The sequence below is a fragment of the Neodiprion fabricii genome, chromosome 7 (assembly GCF_021155785.1).
Source record: "Neodiprion fabricii isolate iyNeoFabr1 chromosome 7, iyNeoFabr1.1, whole genome shotgun sequence".
Classification (NCBI taxonomy): Eukaryota; Metazoa; Arthropoda; class Insecta; order Hymenoptera; family Diprionidae; genus Neodiprion; species Neodiprion fabricii.
In genome coordinates this window covers 14285100-14298673 of record NC_060245.1, presented here as the reverse complement: position 1 = coordinate 14298673, position 13574 = coordinate 14285100, and the positions used below count along the sequence as shown (strand labels likewise).

The window sequence follows — 13574 nt, the reverse complement described above, 5'->3', positions numbered from 1 at the left end:
TATCTGCGAGGATGATTTTAAAATTTTGTCAAAAACAACAAGAATTTTATGAAAAACGTAGCTTTGAAAAATAAACAGATTTCCAACAATAAAATTTTTCATTCTCCATCAGAGAAACCACGTGCTGTATCGCTGCAAGTAGTATGTTTACTTCATTTCGTGAGTATTTCAGGCCCTGAAATAACTTTTTCGTATTTCATAAATTCATTTTTTGTCAAGAACGTGATAAATTTTTCATGAAACTATTTGCCATTCAGGAGATCTTCAATTTCCGGCAATGAGGAGGCTTTCGATTGCGACAGCCCACGCCTTCCTGCTAGTCTACGCTTCGACTTCCCAGCCAAGTTTCGAGTGCGTGAAAAGATGCTTTGAGGAAGTTCGCGAGCAACGATCGGACTTCCAGGTATTCAGATAACCTATTTCATGTCGCATAATCTACCCCAAAATCGAACTGCTTACGGAGTACAGGAATGTTTAATTAATATGCTCACCGCACAATTAACTGCAGCGGAGCTTGTTCTTCGGTCTTTTTGTTCAAAAATTACAAATAGGTGTCATTGGAAAATTTCCATTCACATTGATAAATACTTGAAAAGCTCTAAATTGTTCATTCCATAGAGTTATCCTAGTCCGACCGTTAGGCCGTCTGGGATTTGGTATGAACCATATTATGTTGTTTTTGTAACTTCAGGATACTGATATCACATTCTTAGACTGCTTCCAATCTACAAGTTCTACTCGAAATTCTGATTGACTATTACGTGAAGTCTTGTCAGCACGAAGGATCGAAATTGCGAATGGTTGAGATTCCGAACGGTAGATATAGGTATATCAGACAACTCGAAACCCCAAAAGCTTCTAGTTGAGTAAGAAAAATATGTGATCAGCATTCATGATTTACTCTGCAGAAGCTTTTTGAAATTCCAACCTTGCACGGTTACAACCTTTCAAACTTATATATAAGATTCGTCATAATGACCTACCGGACCGAATTTTGATCAATCGAAATTTCAACCTGCATGATTTATACTAATAAGAAAGTAATTACGATGATATGTCAGATGATGATGATTTATTATAAGTCAGGTTTGAAAGTGAATATGTATTTGTTTTTCATTCTGTTAATTCATATCGAGAAGATTTCTTTTCTTTTCAACGTAAGAATAATGTCTTTTATAATAACTCAAACATTTATAAACTTAAATTAAATAGAGTTTTATAATTATGAAATTGATTACAACAAATTTCAAACTTCTTGAATTTATGAAAAAAAAAATACCAACACGTGATAGTTATTTTAGCAAACTAATAGAAACCAGTTCAGTTCAGAAGTCTTAAAACTTCAACACTCGTATTAAACGGCAAAAAATGATCTAAATAAAATAGTGTCTTGAAACTGGAACGAAAATTTATAATATTCTGGAACGAATTGGAGATACGAATTCGGGGTTAGAAGTTTATCGAAATAGCACGAAATACCAATGGGTCTTAGGTTTTCAAAGGCGGAACTTTCGACTAGTCTGAAGTTTGAGTGCGCTATATTGTACACTTAAATGTGCAAATTCTTCAGTTTTTTGGCCTGTGGACCCTACCATTCGCGAGAAATACATTGATCAATTTGATCATTTTTTCGAATTGAACCTCTGTCTTCAAATTTTCGGTACTTCCCGTCGTCAGGAAGAAAATATGAACTAAAGTGTTTTGTGTGTGAAAAAAATAATCTTTTTGAATATGAAATCTATTGTAGTGTTATGTGCAGACGATGATCTGAAGGATCTCGTCCAACGTGACCTAAAAAGAATATATGTGTATAGTCTATTCCCGAGCGGTTAGAAATAGATTATTTTGGGCTTCGCTTGTACAAAGTGTAAACACACCTGCTGTGATGAGAGTACAGGATTCTGGGTGACAGGGTCTCAGTGGTATGGACAGGACGAATAGGTGGAACCCATATTGTCCACAATGGTTTATATTTTGGATACTGAATTATACTAAGTACACTATTGCAAATGACAAAGAGAGATTAAGAACGAGTAGTGTAATCAAATAAACTATTAGATATGACAAAGCAAATTAAGTATGACTAAGTACTGCGTTACGGTTAAGGAAAAGGTGAGTCAAGGAGTGGGCCACCTTGGGTAGCGCGAAGGTGACTCTTAGGACATGCCACCGATTTGCCTAGCCGTTCCGTCAGGAAATCCTGAGTCTCCACGTTGCCTTTTCTGGGTGATGGAAGGTCCTTTCTGGTAGCCGGTTCGATCGATGGGTTGCACCACTCGCTTATCTCCAGGCTGAGATCTCGATGATCTCACACTCCTCAATTACGACTGACTTGATGGTGTCGATGTATTACCGATTACAGCTCGGTTTTGTCGGTGGTGGGGCGTTATTCTGCAGAGTAGGCATCGCGCCACCTTCCGGTGTCGATGCACTTCCTGACTCATCTGGTTGTGTGCGGGGCAGCGACCCTCGGAGGAACGCGCCGAGAAAGCAGCTTGACGCCTAGCGCGTGTCGCGAAAGTGAAAAGAGCCGTTCGTAACAGTAGGTTAAATCCTCGATAAATACTAAACACATTTTTGTCCTGAGAATTTGAGTCCTGTATATGTAAAAGCCAAAAATCTACCGATATTACACAGGGTATAACTGTTAGAGGGATCGAAAATGTAGTTACACGGGTATAGAATAAACAATTATAGATTACATTGCATTTACTAGTAACCACGATACGGGTATATTCCAGAAATAGTTGATTAGATGGAATATTTAATTAATAAAGATGCAAAAGAAACTCCTCTTGTTTGTGAAGAAAGTAAGGTTGCGTTTGCCAATACGGAACACCCTATTTAGCTATGCGGAATCGTTTCACGGACTCGGACTTTCGCCAAAGCCGTCTTGTCACAGACGTAGGTGACAAGTTACCGACGTTGCCTTTTTTGTAGACTAGCATAAATGAGTTCAGAGCTATATCTTAACACTGTGTCACGGACTCGGGTTGTGACTAGAGCTGCCTTCCTCCACAGGACAAGGAAATCGGAATCCCGTGTGTGTCGAGTTTGAATTATGTTTCGCAAGTTTCAACTGATATACAAACCAGTGCGATAGCTGGGCTATCCACTAAACTCGGAGTTCCAAAATAACGATCCTGGACACGGAATGAACAGTGCCGTTCAACGTTATTTGGTTCACCGAAGCTGTCTGTTACCCTGTGTCCGAATTTGAGATAGATAAATTCGATCATCAAATGAGCAAATAAATATTTTTTTGATTAATATATAATCAGACAAACTTACAGAAATGAAAATAAAAGACAAATGGCGATTCTTTCAAGATTGCAGAAATTCAAATAAAATAGAAAGTAAAATAGAAAATTTCAAGTTTCAATTCGACGATTTAAGACCTCAGACCTCTGCTATACGAAGTCTAATTTCTGTATTTCCATGCCCAAAAATAAGTACAACAGATGCTTTTATCGGGACGTCTCTACGATTTTACGAATCCGGAGTATGAAATGTGATTTAGCAAAATATTTCTATGACCGCAAATTGAAGGTAAATTCATGAAATGAGTCTAGGCAATCCCGTCTATGTAACAAGCTGAATCAGCTGAGCGCTCTGCTGCGGAACTGCTCTTTACATTCGGTGACTCACAATCAGTCGAGCACTTTGCTACGTAACTGCTGTTGAGCTCTTCTTTGGGCGCTTATTTATACTAGAATTCGGTTGGATCTCATCTGCGCACCATCTCATCCGACTCCGTTGTCTCGTCCTGACTGCGCTCGCCTGTCGTGGTTGTGACGTATGCACCGCTCGTACAGTTGTCCGTTAACATATACATATCTTTTATATATGAAGAAGTAGACATTTTCGATTATATCCTAAAGTCTTCAGAGTTAGTTGAACATGGAATCATTGTTAAATCATAATGCGTCTCAAAACGCGTCTACTCTATTCTCATAATTTCACTTGTAACTTGTTAGAATTCACCCGCTCAATTCACAATATTTCGTGAATTTATTCCGCTGACAGTGAAACAAATGAGTGCGCGAGACAAAACAGTACTCCATGGTCTTGCCGGGGCCACGGTCTTACATACAGGTCTTGCAACGAACTGAAATTTGAGTGGTGGGGGTAGCCGCGTCATTGTCCAAATTTTTTTTGCCACTACTGGCCACTACGCGCCGCTGTCAGTTATTCATAGACATATGAGTGACTTTACAACCTAAGGTTATCTGTGTATGAGTATCAAAAAGATTGGTTAGGGTTCCGCCAAATAATAATAATAAGCTTATGAATAACTCGTAGCGCTGCTCTTGTGGCCATAAGTTGTACTTTTGTTTCGGACGTGAACTGACCACCCCCCACCACGTTCTTTGCAAGACCTCTATGCACGGTCTCATGTGCAGGTCTGGAAACTCCATTGGAGGGGGTATGTCGCTTATTGAAGCAATTTTTGTGTTCACTAGTCGCCACTAGGTTCGTTGCGATCTTATCAACAGCGGCGGAGGGGCCGGGGGGGTCCAGACAAGCCGTGGTATTCGCATATGGGCTATTCCGCGTCAACCGGATCAGTCATGTATTCAGATATTTTTCTAATTTGGCATGTGGATTGTGTGGGAGGAGTTAGATTTTTGTGCCAAAGCGCGAATCTCATAATACAAAATTCGATTTTTTATTAACAATAACAAATTAGACTCCCATTTTTTTCAAAAATTCATAACTTTGGCAAAAAATTCGATACAATATATTTTTTTTTTCAAATTAGGCGGAAAGCTCCATAGAATTTTAAAAAAAATACGAAATGTTAGAAAGAGTTGTTATTAATTGTTTGTTTAACAATTAATTTTTCAAAGATTTTTAAAACAGTGACTGACACGATCAAAAAATTTTTTTTAAATATCGACATGTTCCTTGAACTGTACTACAACCTGTGAATTAATTAAAGAGGTGTGTTTTCCTTCGTTTTCGAGTGAAAAATCATTAAAGGTGTCGATGCGCATGAAATTGCGGCGCGCCGAGTCTCTACGTAACGGCGGGCGGCCGGTTTCCGTCCACCGCTGCCCCGCGGTGGCGTCGCAGCGTTATTTTAGAGTCATTTTTACGATGTAGGACATGATTGAAGAATCTGAAAAAAATACTGCACCTTCACAAGGCCTGCTCAAAGCGATAAGTGAAGTTTCAAGAATGTGTTTTTCACCATTTTTTTATTACAGAGATTCAAAATAACGGTTACACACCATGAGAGGGCACATAAATGATAATAATTACATGACTTGCTACTTATTTTAAAATAAAAACACATTCTTGAAACTTCACTTATCGCTTTGAGCAGGCCTTGTGAAGGTACAGTATTTTTTTCAGATTCTCCAATCGTGTGCTACATCGTGAAAATGACTAGAATAACGCTGCGACGCCACCGCGGGGTAGCGGTGGACGGCAACCGGCCGCCCGCCGTTACGTAGAGACTCGGCGCGCCGCAATTTCATGCGCATCGACACCTTTAATGATTTTTCACTCGAAAACGAAAAAAAAACACCCCTCTGGAATTGATTCACAGGTTGTAGTACAGTTCAAGGAACATGCCAGAATTTAAAAAAAATTTTTTAATCGTGTCAGTCACTGTTTTAAAAATCTTTGAAAAATTAATTGTTAAATAAATAATTGATAACAACTTTTTTTTACCATTTCGTATTTTTTTTTGGATTCTATGGAGCTTTCCACGTAATTTGAAAAAAAAAATATATTGTATCGAATTTTTTGCCAAAGTTATGAATTTTTGAAAAAAATGGAAGTCTAATTTGTTATTGTTAATAAAAAATCGAATTTTGCATTATGAGATTCGCGCTTTGGCACAAAAATCTAACGCCTCCCACACAAACCACATGCCAAATTAAAAAAATATCTGAGAGATGACTGATCCGGTTGACGCGGATTAGCCCATATATGTATATGGGTATTCGCTCACTCACGCTCACTCATCGTATTTATGAGGTTATTGTTATCCTGGTAACTAGACCGCAGCGACAACTGGTGGTGCCGCTACAATCGAAATTTGCACTCGCTAAGCGACACGAATGATCGTGGCTCCCAGCATAGGAGTTTCCAGACCTGTATATAAGACCGTGCCTGTATGTAAGACCGTGGCCGGGTCACGGCTCACAGCACCGAACTGTTACGTCCCAGCCCAAGACTATAGCAACCAGGGACGTCATCAGCATTTTTTCCTAAGGAAGAGGGTGGGGAGGGGGGCTAGGAGGGGTCGGCTTGACAAGAAAACTGGTTTTGTTCACAATCATGCTCTTTTCAAATGAAATGTACATAATAATCAATAAACACGTAATACACAAAATATGAAATTTGCTTTACTTTATTCACACGTTAATGTTGACATTATTATTAAGCTTTGGCAATGCCTTAAAAAATAATCAACTAATTTTTCATTGTTATTTCATCTAGTGACCTGTCCTTAAAGTTTACTTTCAGTAGGTACACAATTAAATGAGTCTCAGTTTTCTATTTTTTTCTGAAAATCGGTTCAACACTTTTTCAGCTGGAATTTTTGCCGGGTAATAAAAATATTTTACCGAGAATGTTGCATTAAGGTACATCTGAGTTCCTCTTTTCCATGAACTATTTAATACGATATATACACGTATACATATCGCAATATATATCGCATTAAATAATTCATGGAAAAGAGGAACTCAGATGTACCCTAATGCACCTTTTTCGGTAAAACATTTTTATTACCCAGCAAGAATGTCGAGTTCTATGATGCCAATTTTTTTTTATACGTTCGCAGTAAACTGCTAAATACCGTGTAAAATTGACAGCAAAATTCAAAGTGTCGCGTTGAAAGAAAAAAACATTAATCTTTTTTTCGCTGAAAATAGCCTTTTTGATGCCATCAAAAATATGATATATATTGCATTAAATAGGTCATGGGAAAACGAAATTTTTTTGTGCAAACATTTTTTTGACCGACTTCAACTTCCATGATATGTGGGTTAAAAAAAACCATTTCCGTAACGAGTAAATTGAAAAATCTGAATAAGTTCTTAGAGAGTACCTTTAAATAATACTACTGTATAACCAATCATAAAACAGATCCGAGAAGATATAAGAAAAGTGGCTGAGTTGATCAAGACTGCCTCATATTCTCACTTGAGGCGGTGCGGTGGTGATAATGGTAAAAGCATACACTTTTTTTTGCTGCGCGGACCAGGTCCGCGGTTCGATTCCCGACCAACGCTTCGATTTATTTATGTTTTTTCACAATTAAAATATGTTGAATGGTTATTTCTTCTAATGAACTTACGAATAAGTAATATTAGCATTCTGGGGGGGGGGGGGGGGGGGGCGTGCCTACCCCTGCCCCCTCCTAGGTATGCCAATGATGGCAGCGCCCTCTCTACGCTGTATCTTATCAGCGTGCACTTACCATAAGAAAGCCTAGTGCACTCTTACCATAGTTCTTAGACTAATACCGACATGCACAGTTACAATCATAGCATGCAATACTTTTGAAGCGATAGTTTTTATACGCCACATTTCCCGTTATTTCATCAGCCAAGCTTCACATACAGAAACCAAAGCAGAGCAGAAATCCATTCGCACATAGAGAAAGGGGTTACCGCGTGACAGCAGATTATGTGCTGCCACAAACTAACGAGTTTTAGAGTGTAGTGCTACAGACTCTACTAGTCTCTGGTAGTGCACTCATTCCTCCCTGTAGTGCTGCCGTTAAGATAAGACGAGATATTTATCGTCTCGACACATTTTGATAAGTCGAGACGAGACGAGAATTTTGTTTTGATGAACGACATTTCCGATTGAGAAATTGAGAAATCTCGATGTTTGATCACCCCTTGGATTACCTATTTTTGATCTACTAAGCTGATTAAATCAAATTGCTTTTTCATCCTTTGAGAAACCGAAAAGTAGCGAGTAGAAAATATGTGGTGATCTTATTAAAGTGATATGAGTCAACGGTTAGTAACGTTACTATAATTATGAATTTTCAGGAAGGATCATTACTTCGCACCTTCAGCATTGTCTGAAAGATAGTGAATTATGATAAACAAAATATTGTTACAACGGGGGGGAATTACGAAAGATCTAAGAGAATCAAAGAGTTCTCTGTGCGATTTAAGCGAACGCCGAGCCAAAGAAGTCTCACGAACAAGGAATATTAAGAAAGAAAATAGATGTATTTGGACACAAGCTCTCTTTTTAAAGTCTAGAGACTGACTGTTTTTACAATAATGTCGGTTGACGCAGCAACCTTATTCTTTTTAAAGACATAAGAGGTTTATAAACGTCTTTTATCTATGATGACTACTAGATCATTCAAAAGGGGACAAAACGGGTGATTTCACCCATTGTAACATTACTCCCCCTCGAGGAAAAGAGTCGACCCGACTCGGAAAAGATAAACAATTACAAAAAAATGTGATCTAGCAGTCAGTGCTCGAAGGTGAGTTGGAGTTGTGGCTCTAAAAATTTAAGAACTCCCTTTTTTTACTATCTGGCATTTGCCCACAGTCTCAAGGTAAACCACAGAAAACCTTGAGCAGATAGTTGAGCGTTAAATAATTTCAAAAATTCATGTGCTTTGTTTTTACAAAGGTAAGTGTTATCTGGTGTCATGTGGCTTCACGAATTTGAAGACAAACAAAAATCCGGATCGCCGTCGAAAAGAAAATCCATTCCTCTTCAGGGAAAATAGTGCGGTGAAACAAACACAGATGTACGACGAGGCGGGAAACGATACATGGAAGAACTCTGGGTCCTAGGCTACATAAAAGCTGATTCCCTCTGAGAACCGGCACAGGAAACAGGGAAAAAGAATGGGTGACTGAATCCAAGGCTTCTTCAGTGACAGCACACCCTAGAGTTTGGAGGACAAATATGAGAGGTGGTATAACAATTCAAATTCACCAAGTGAATTTGGGAGAATACACGAATAAAATAAATTAAATATGTAGTCAAAAGAAAAGGAACGATCTTATCTGAATATCCGGCGAACCCAGGCTAAGACCGGACAAACAGTACAGCTGGAGGTAACATCGGGAACAGCCAAAGACGACAGATTCGTCGGGAAAAAATCTATAAAAACTCAAAGAAACTGACATATGGGTTAGAAAAATAAGAGAGGATCGACCAATCGCTCACTACTTCATTCAAGCGCAGAACCGAAACACTCTTCAAGCCAAAGAAATCGATGTATCAAAAGTCTCGAATCGAACAACATCGAACTAACCTTAACCTGTCAACGAACTTTTTAACCTTCAGAGAGCTACTGAAACGATGCTCTTGACAGATAAGGAGCTAAACGATCCAGATGAACGACTTTAGATTTCGAACGAGGGGAACGTCTAATTCTAAAAACAACGTCGTTAATCCGGTCAACAATAAAATAAGGACCTTCCCAATTACTTTGGAGTTTGGGACAACGCCCTTGTTGCCGACGTAATGTAATGCCGACGTAATGTTGCCGGAGTAATGTTACAATGGGTGAAATCACCCGTTTTGTCCCCTTTTGAATGATCTAGTAGTCATCATAGATAAAAGACGTTTATAAACCTCTTATGTCTTTAAAAAGAATAAGGTTGCTGCGTCAACCGACATTATTGTAAAAACAGTCAGTCTCTAGACTTTAAAAAGAGAGCTTGTGTCCAAATACATCTATTTTCGAACTGAGTAAAATAAAGTTTGGAAAGATGTTCTTCGCCAAACCGGAGTTTAAGAGCCGCACAAATGCTGTCGAAATTTTCAGAATCCGAATCTGAAAGCGATCCAAGAACTACCAAAGCCGGACCGGACAAAGAAGCTGTCAAATTAGCTGCTTTCTGGGACGGATTCCAACCATTAACCTTACTAATCATGTTAAACTGACGTTCGTATAGACTCCAAGCAGACGAACCGTCATACGAACCGGGCTTCAAATTCGATTGTTTCGAGGGCAACTCTACAATACTCGCGGGAGGTACAGAAACCTGATTGAGTCCGAACGAGCTCTGAGTTTGCGGAGGGAGAACATTGACAGTTCCGCGTGATTTTAAAAAGGCCAAGAACTCTGCCTGAATATCTACGCTAGGATGAGACGACGTGACAGGAGGCTCAACTACTTCCGAAATATCACGTGACGGAACATCGTGGCATCGCGGAAAAGAGCTAACCTGAGCTTGTCGCGAGACATGAACAGGTGGAAAATTTTTAGCAACAGGGGGAATTTCGCTTCCCCCATAAATAGCGTCAGACCTTGATTGATCCGGAATTGAATGAATGGAGGTCCTCCGTGCTGGGACCGGAACTGAAGGAAGAGAAGTCCTTCTACCTGGGGATGGAACTGGGCGTATCGGGAATTCCTGCGGCCGCTCCTGAAGCTTCTGCACACCTTGCAGGATCCCGATCAACGCCTGGGACACGATTTCTTGTTGTTGACGCTGTTGCGAGAGGAGTTCGTGCAGAAGATTCTGCTGTTCTTGTTGCTGCTGTTGTAGCAGTTGTTGATGTTGTTGTTGCTGTTGTTGATGTTGTTGTTGCTGCTGAATCTGACGCATCAGCAAATCTTGGTTTCCCTGGATGAGCTCTGCCAAGAGAGCTAGTTGGGGCTGGGGCTGAACCTCAGCTTCCAAACGACGAGAAACGGGAGGAAACGCCGGTTCAGGAAAACGCTGGCACGATGAAACGCGTCCGGCAGCTCGTCGCTCCGCGCGTGATGCTCTCGTCAGAGGAGATCTTTGCATTTTTTTTTATACTTCTTTACACTCAAAATCCACTCAAATGGCACAGAAGAGATCCCACTTCTGACACCAATGTTACAACGGGGGGGAATTACGAAAGATCTAAGAGAATCAAAGAGTTCTCTGTGCGATTTAAGCGAACGCCGAGCCAAAGAAGTCTCACGAACAAGGAATATTAAGAAAGAAAATAGATGTATTTGGACACAAGCTCTCTTTTTAAAGTCTAGAGACTGACTGTTTTTACAATAATGTCGGTTGACGCAGCAACCTTATTCTTTTTAAAGACATAAGAGGTTTATAAACGTCTTTTATCTATGATGACTACTAGATCATTCAAAAGGGGACAAAACGGGTGATTTCACCCATTGTAACATTATACTCATACGTTGAAAAGCCAACTCCTTGAAAGTAATTCGAAAATTGCACAGTAACGATTTTTGAATTACTTTTGATCGGATATTTTGTTACGGTAACGTTACTAACTTCAGAATGGTAAGCTGATGCTGTATTCTTATGTTTCTTCACCCAATTGAAAGATCGTGCGATTCGAATAATAATCATCATAACGAATTTTGCATTTGGGAATTGTTTTGAACCGGACAAAGAGTGATTGACTGAAGTTATGGGGATTCTTCTGTGAGAAATTTTGGGTTTCTCAAATTTCAGTAAATTAATCTTTGATTAACTTAGTTCTTGACTCTATATGTTGAATGGGGGTAAGTTCTTGGAAATGTAGGTCATAATAATAACGTAGAAAAACTTGTTGACGTTTCGGCCCAAGGTGAGGGCCCCTCTTCAACACGAAATGTATAATTGGATCTGTTCTATCAATACACCAAATAAAATTACAATCTTTAAGAAAATGCAAATAAAACTTATATTACAAACATTATATATAAAAATCATAATAAAAATAAACTTAAAAAATAAGGTAACCAAAAATTTAACATGAATATAATTACCTCAAGTGCAGCGTATGGAGTCATGTGCACTTAATGTATTTGTATGACATACAGTTTAAATGTTTAACGAAAAAAAGTTTATTCACGATAGAGTTAAATAAAAGTAAAAATAACATAAAGATGAATGGAATTTAAATTTATTCAAAGATTATTTCGGCTGCTAAGGCCATTTTTGTTAAATAAACGGCTATACGTAAAACTCAACAGCTCATGTTCAAAGACATACTTTGTTGAAGAGATCAAACAATTAGAGTAAATGAATTGTCAAAACAGACTATAACGGTTAACTGCCGTGCAGCAACTGAGGAAGAAGCTGTATATTGAGATAGAATCAAGAGTCGACAATTCCATCACCGAAAACAATGCAGAAGACAAGGAAGGCTCGCTCATTGAAATTTATCTATAGAATGAACGGTCGGTAAGAAGAAATAGGTTATTACCGTCTAATGAGAGAGGTACATAGGTGTTCTATGTCTTGCCGCAAATTAACGCTATTTGAATGGAATAAGATGTTGCACATTTTTAAAAAAATTCTACGGGTCTACAACGGTTCTGTTTCTAAAATACTAGTCATGTCATAATCGAAATTATGGTCTGCAGTGATCATATGCTTAGTCAAAGCAGTGTGATGTTCTTCGTCGTCTTGTATATTCATTTTATGTTCGTTGATTCTCGTATGAATTTGTCTGCTGGTCTGTCCGATATAAACCTTGTTACAATCTTTACATGGTATTTTATAGACAACATTTGAACGCTTATCTTTCTGGAGGACATCTTTGCCAGTATCAAAAAGATAATTGAGATTATTATTGTTGGTACCAACAAAAGAAATTTCATATTTATTGAAAATACGGTTGAGAGGTTCAAAAAGACCAGCAATATAAGGTAAAGCTACATGTTTTTGTGTGTTAACAATATTTGATACAGAACGTTGGCTGGAGTTACAAGATCAAAGCTCTGAATTTGGATAAATTTAAATTTCATTCATCTTTATGTTATTTTTACTTTTATTCAACTCTATCGTGAATAACCTTTTTTCCTCCAAACATTTAAACTGTATGTTATACAAATACAATGAGTGCTCATGGCTCGATAAGCTGCACTTGAGGTAATTATACTCATCTTAAATTTTTGGTCAACTTATTTTTTAAGTTTATTTTTATTATGATTTTTATATATAATGTTTGTGATATAACTGTTATTTGCATTTTCTTTAAGACTGTAATTTTATTTGAATTATAAACAAGTATCAAGTAAAATTATATTTGAATGCAAGATTTGATGAACCGTGTTGATGCAATTAAAATATTACTATCATATTAATTCACACTAGCTGGTCGAGATTCAGTTGTATTTTTACTTTAAGACTGCACGTCATCCATCCGTTTATGCACAGCAAACTTCGAGCACATTCGTGGTGCAGTTTCTTCCGGTGTTTTCTTATTATCAATGCGGTTTTAGAAAATAGGCGCTCTTCTGTGAGACTAGTTGCAGGAATGCTCAAAAATTCTTGCGCTATTTTAGCTATTTTTGGAAATACAATTAGATTTTGCCGCGACCATTGCAAAATATCAACGCTTCTGTCAGCTGGCCAGTTTCAAAGTATATTGCTTCGATCTTTTAATTTTTATAAACAGTCTCCGTATTTTGTTGACGACGCCATGCTTGGTGAATTGCGCCAAATAAACATGTAAGGCTTCTTCTTCGTGGAGTCTTCACAGTCATCGATCGATTGCGAGTTTGTCCGAGATAGGTTGAGAGCGGCCAAAGTATCTTGCTCTCCAAGATTTAATATGTGGGCGAAATATCAGAAGCACGAATCTATCGAATAAAATGTGATATTATGGCTCTGCAAAATTAGAGCAAT

At 38.4% G+C, this 13574-nt stretch overlaps 1 protein-coding gene across 5 annotated transcripts in view; it reads left to right on the top strand.

Annotated features, from left to right (window-relative positions):
• LOC124186190 (GTP-binding protein Di-Ras2) overlaps nt 1-13574 on the top strand; it is a 331250-nt gene that overhangs the window by 223594 nt on the left and 94082 nt on the right. For all 5 annotated transcript variants that reach the window (XM_046577673.1, XM_046577676.1, XM_046577677.1 and 2 more), the window contains one exon: nt 258-403. In XM_046577673.1, the coding sequence (XP_046433629.1) occupies nt 258-403 (146 nt within the window). The remainder of the gene's footprint in view (nt 1-257; nt 404-13574) is intronic.